This window comes from Benincasa hispida, chromosome 6, assembly GCF_009727055.1.
Source record: "Benincasa hispida cultivar B227 chromosome 6, ASM972705v1, whole genome shotgun sequence".
Taxonomy (NCBI): Eukaryota; Viridiplantae; Streptophyta; class Magnoliopsida; order Cucurbitales; family Cucurbitaceae; genus Benincasa; species Benincasa hispida.
In genome coordinates this window covers 7,313,938-7,319,447 of record NC_052354.1, presented here as the reverse complement: position 1 = coordinate 7,319,447, position 5,510 = coordinate 7,313,938, and the positions used below count along the sequence as shown (strand labels likewise).

Genomic DNA, 5,510 nt, shown 5'->3' with positions numbered 1-5,510 from the left:
ATTATTACATTTTTTTTTCCACTAAAGCAACTTGGCACAAACTAAAACTATTTTTTTTTATTAATATTAAAATTACCATGAAGATTAAATACATTCACCAATGCCAAGGTTTGTAAATATAAAGTTTTGCCTTAATACAGACTAAAATGAAGCTAACACTAGAGGTAAATTGCAAAGAATACAAAATAACCTAACACCATACAGCTTCAATCTCATTCTTAATGTTTTTAAAAAGCTTCAATCAAGTCTCTACACAACAACAAACTAAAAATTGATTCTACTACTTGAAACAACAAAATAGTAGGATCAAATTTAAATGAAAACAAAATGGCCTGAAATTCTAAAATAAAATAAAATAAAATACTTCTCATATTGCCCCTTTCCAACACAAGTTCAAATTAGATCTTACATTCCCAAATAAAGGGTAAGAACATTCCAAACTTGTTCATTTTCCCAGAAGGGAAAGAAAAAAAATACAACATTTGTGTTAAAAGTTTTGAATGACAAGCTTCTGAAGTAAGAACTCCATTTCTATAAAGAGTGGAAATGTAACAAAGTTAACACATCATACACAATCAAACTAGAAGGGGGTGAAGGGTTAGATTTATTAGTTGTGAGATATATAAGATGCACAATACTCCCTGGTTAAATCAATTTCCTACCTTTACTTTCCATGGTAAACCAAACCAAACAACAAATAGTTAACACTCACGAAGAATTAAGCCTCAACACAAGTAAACCCGCTCTGCTATACATGTGTTGCTGTAGGTTTGAAACAATCAATATTGCATAATCCAACCGATCTCACCATGTCCCCAAACCTGCAAGAGAGTGCAATGCTAAAAAATTATCAGAAAGCATATAAAAAAAAGAATTGTAAACATGATAATCAGTATGCTATGAAGTGAACTTTGGAGAAAAGAAATGAGAGGATAGCATAACGACAGCATGAGTTTCAGCTATATGAGAAGAGCGGTAGGCAGACCGGTCAATACTGTTCCTCGGTTTCTCTGGCTGGTCTGCACAAGTTGCCAACTTCTCCGGTCGATCTAACATCTTTCTTGACCTGTCCCCATTACCATTTGCAACTTTAACTTTATCCCTACAGTCTGTGCTAATCCTTGGCTTTTCTCTCTGATCAACACTCATTCTGGTTTTCTCTCTTTGATCTGTGCTGGATCTAGATTTTTCTCTGAAGTCGGTACTGTTTCTGGGAATATTGAGCTGATTCGTGAGTTGTCCAGGTCCACTCCTAGGCTGTGATTTCTCAATGGCAGAAATGAACTTCTTGAGATGCCTTATGTATTGCGGGTAAAGCTCCAAGTCACAATGGTTTCCTCCTTTTATCCATAAGGGCTCGTACTTCTCTTTACAAAGATCCCAAAGTTGCTTTCCATGGGACCAGTCAACAACGTCATCAGCAGTTCCCTAGCAAGACACAAGAACATATATATAATACCATTTGTAAGGTAGCTTCCAGAAATCAATCATATGTCCAATGGTGTATCATTTAATATGCAAGAGACGGTATGCTAAACAGGTTCAACCAGTTAATTCAAGGCTCATTTGTTTTCACAGATCAGGCATGCATATACATCAAACCAGCTGTCGCCATTTGTGTACATATGAACAACAGCAACAGTTTACGTCCACCTCTAGTCCACAATTGAATCTAAGAAGTCTCTCTTTTCTTTTCATTCTACACTGCAGCATGACGTGCTTCAAACACGAAAATCAAGTCTTTTTTCATTAAGATAGCAGTAATATATATATATATATATATATTTGATAATATGGTGAGGTGGGAGATCGAATCTCAAACCTCGAGGTTGATAGTACAAATTCAAGCGAGTTAAACTGTGTTCTTGTTGGCAAGGTAGCAGTGAGGCAGCAAATTATCACAATCAACCACAACAATATGTCATGAAATGGAAGGTATGCAAGAATTTGGAAGTCCAAACCAAAAGTCATTTCTCGAACTCCGAAGTATTTTTGTTTCAAGATGTCTTATAGGTTCTGCACCAGATCAGCAGGAATACAACTATGACGCAACAAATAACAAAGGGCTTTCAAATTTTCCTTGGGCTTACAATGATTTCTAGTTTCTACCATCGGTCTAAAAAGGCTAAATGCATGGCCAATGGAACTAACATTAACAAATGGACGGTGTCAAACTGTTCAGGGTTTTCAAACTCTGAAGGACAACAGAGAGTATTGTTTCAAATGGAATGATTTTAACTATCACCATTTGCCTGCCTGGTTTTGATTTTGCCTTTCAAATGTTTCAGAAAGTTAAAGAAAGGCTACTGAAAGAGCAAAAAAACAATGCTGCGGTGAGAGAATTTTGAGACTAACAATCAGTGGGGTACAAGATTCGGACATCTACCCTTTTGGTTTAGGATATAATGTCTTAACTGGTTGCTCAAGTTGTTTGCTGCAATGAGATAATTATGCTCCTATAAATTAATTTTTTTAAGAAAATAACCAAGACCTATAAGCCTTTTCTATTGCATTTAAGAATATAATTATTCGGTAATCCACCAAAGAATCGAACAATGTTTGAGGGCTTACTTTGTTACTACTCTATAGTACACCAACTGTCCACATTTTCGAGCATTCAAGATCTTAGTAATCACCAGATGTTCGAAAGGATACTCACATGAATTACAAGAACTGGACAATTGACCAATGGGATTTTGTCAATATTCTGCAATATAGAAAATGGAAGAATGACCATTAAATCCAATTTCATAACACAAGCTGACAAAGTAAAATTTAGGGATTAATGAATGTAGACCTTATAAATGTCGAACCAGAATGTTCGCTTTACTGGATACATGACTCGAACACCTGACAAGATTGGACTGTGAAGAACTATCGCCCTCAAGTTCGGTAAACGAGTAGCCAAATCTAAAGTCGGTCCACTGCCAACTGATTGCCCATATAAGATAACATCTTCCTCCTTTGCCCCATATTTCTCCACTAAGCATCTATAGACAGCTTCAATGTCTGCATAAGTATTCTGCTCGCTTGGCTGAAAAAAGGGAGAATGCCAGAAAGGAAAGTCAGCAACATCCAACTCGTCAGAACAATAAAGCCCAGACTTCAATTTTCCACCAGAAAAGAAACTTCTACTCAAAAGATACTGTGTAAATTTTAGTTAACCAAAAAGATAGCTCAAACTTGTTCATTATGGTATATTTAGTAATTTGTAGTATTCTTGATACTCCCTATCATCCGTAGGTTCAAAAATTAGCAAGAGCCTCGTGCCCATCGATTTTAATTGGAAAGGATATGACATTTACAAAGATTTGGAAACATAAACAGAGAAAATAAAGAGCATTTCTTCCTACTTACCTTCAATTATCCCTATTTTAACCAGCATGACAAGAAACAAATCATAATACTCTTAACATAATTTGCCAGTCACTTCTTTCCTATAATAGAGCAGACACAGCTAAAAACAAAGCCATAGATCCCAAGATTCCAAAGATTTCCATCCTCAAGAAAAGTTACTTACAGAATCTGATCAACACGGAAAAATAAGATTTCATACCTTTCCAGTAGATTGGCCATATCCCGAATAGTCGTACCTAAAAAGGAAAAAATATGTACATAATGACAAAAGCAGCTTTCAAAAAAAAAAAAAAAAAAAAAAAAAAAAAAAAAAAACAGATTCACATCAGTTAAATACAGAGCATTTCATAACCAAGGCGTTCACAATCACAAACCCCATCAAGTTGACTCGAAGATGAACACTAAGCTCCACAAACAAGTCGTACATCTGCCCCAAATCAGCAGCGTTCCCATGAGAGTAAAGCAACGTTAAAGTAGCCGATACATTCTTTACATACAGAGCCACGACCTGATTCCCTCTCTTGGTACTTAGCTTCAAAACATCAACATTTCCCCTCGCTGCTACCTCCGTCATCACCAGCTTCCCTGTTCCCTCCTCCATCTCTTCCACCTTATACGACGGCGGATTCGGTGGAAAGAACGCAAACTTCGCCGCCATAGACGAGGTCACCGCCCCCATCTCCCCTTAAAAAACAGAGAACCCAATACAAAATAAACCCAAAAAAAAAAAAAAAAAAACACCCCTCAGATCAAACCAACACTGAACATTACCCTATACCCTTTCAACAATCCCAAATCGCCGTCACGACAAAAAACATCAAAACAACGAACAGAGAAGAAGATGGGGTCGGATTGTTTGAGCTTTGAAGGATGAAGAATGTAAGGAAAATTGGTTTTAGGTTTAGGACATTGGGGATTTGAGGATTTGAGGAAGTCGGAAAATGGGGGAAATGGGGAAAATGGAGGGTTTTCCGGCGGGGAGGGGAAAGGGAAGCACGTGCGGGAATTATTGGGAGAGGAGCCGAAGGAAGGGAGTGCACTTGGTGACACTGATGTGTCACAAAGAAAAAGTACAGTTCATTCAACGAATGACACGTGTCCTTGTAGGGTAGGCAGATGGATTAACGGAGGACAGAGATTGGGTGGTTGTTTTTACTGCGTCACAGACAGCAAACCTTTTTATGTTTCTTTTTCTTTGGTTAAAAATTACTTTTTTTGGATGCAGAAAATACACTTTTTGGTTAATATGCTTCTCTAGATAAAAACAACTCCCAACTTTTTTGAAAGTTTTTGGCCCCGGCTTTCCAACTATTTCTATATTTTTTTGCTGATCATTTCATTTTCCATTTTAGTTTTTGAAAATTAATCATATTTATTTGATGATTTACATCATTTTAGGTATAATAATTAAATTTTTAGATGATTTACACTTGGTTTTTTTTATTTTTATTTTTTAAATTAATTCTATAGACACTACTTCTACATTTAAATTTCTTCCTTTCTTATCTACTTTTTATCAAATGTTTAAAAAAAACTTAGTCAAATTTTAAAAACTAAAAGAACTCACTTTTAAAAACTTGTTACTATTTTTGGAATTTGGCTGATAATTTAATCATTATACTTATGTAAATCATTATAAGAAATGGGAAAGAAATGTACTTAATTTCAAAAATAAAAAATGAAATGATAATCAAATGGTTCTAGTTTCTTCAGCTTTTTGTTTGTAGAGATTTTTATCTATATTACATTTTGAAATTTGTAGGTAGAGATTTAATTTATATTGTGAGAAATATTAGTTAATATTTATTTAATTAAACTTACTACAAATATATATTGATAAAATTATTAGTAGTTGTTTTTTTATGAATTATATGTGAAGGTTAAGTGCTTACATGAAAATGACGATTGATTTTGATGAAAATTTTCAACTACCTCTATGAAAGAATAATTATTAAATTGTTGCAAAAATATAAATATATGGACTAGATTGCTGTAAATTAAACTATATGAACTAAATTATTACTTTCGTGGAAATTTAATATTAGTGTATTTTTCTAGGATCAAAAGTTTTTTTAATCTATGTATTGATACATGATTCGGAGTGATTTTGAAATCGTTAAAATCACTTTTGTCATTTTAAAATTGGTTGTTTT

The 5,510-nt window shown here is 34.5% G+C and overlaps 1 protein-coding gene across 4 annotated transcripts; it reads right to left on the bottom strand.

Moving 5' to 3' along the window:
• Positions 1-379: 379 nt before the first annotated feature.
• On the bottom strand, positions 380-4,375 carry LOC120079007 (alpha/beta hydrolase domain-containing protein 17C). 4 transcript variants are annotated; one of them, XM_039033170.1, is made up of 6 exons: positions 3,732-4,375; positions 3,557-3,593; positions 2,798-3,034; positions 2,660-2,707; positions 911-1,428; positions 380-821 (listed from the first exon to the last, which is right to left on the bottom strand). In XM_039033170.1, the coding sequence occupies exons 1-6, from the start codon at positions 4,034-4,036 to the stop codon at positions 749-751; spliced, it is 1,218 nt and encodes a 405-aa protein (XP_038889098.1). In that variant the 5' UTR covers positions 4,037-4,375; the 3' UTR covers positions 380-748. The 4 variants fall into 4 exon arrangements, 3 of the variants coding, with proteins under 3 accessions (XP_038889098.1, XP_038889097.1, XP_038889096.1); XM_039033169.1 differs by having other exon boundaries at positions 986-1,428; XM_039033168.1 differs by having other exon boundaries at positions 380-1,428.
• Between the last annotated feature and the right edge of the window lie 1,135 nt (positions 4,376-5,510).

Bases quoted from the DNA above. Each gene is read 5' to 3' on its own strand.
- LOC120079007 (XM_039033170.1), bottom strand. From the start codon at position 4,036: ATGGGGGCGGTGACCTCGTCTATGGCGGCGAAGTTTGCGTTCTTTCCA. The intron at 3,594-3,731 runs GTTTGTGATTGT...TTTCCTTTTTAG, and splicing joins CTTCGAGTCAACTTGATGGG to GTACGACTATTCGGGATATG. The intron at 1,429-2,659 runs GTGAGTATCCTT...GTGTCTTGCTAG, and splicing joins GTCCAGTTCTTGTAATTCAT to GGAACTGCTGATGACGTTGT.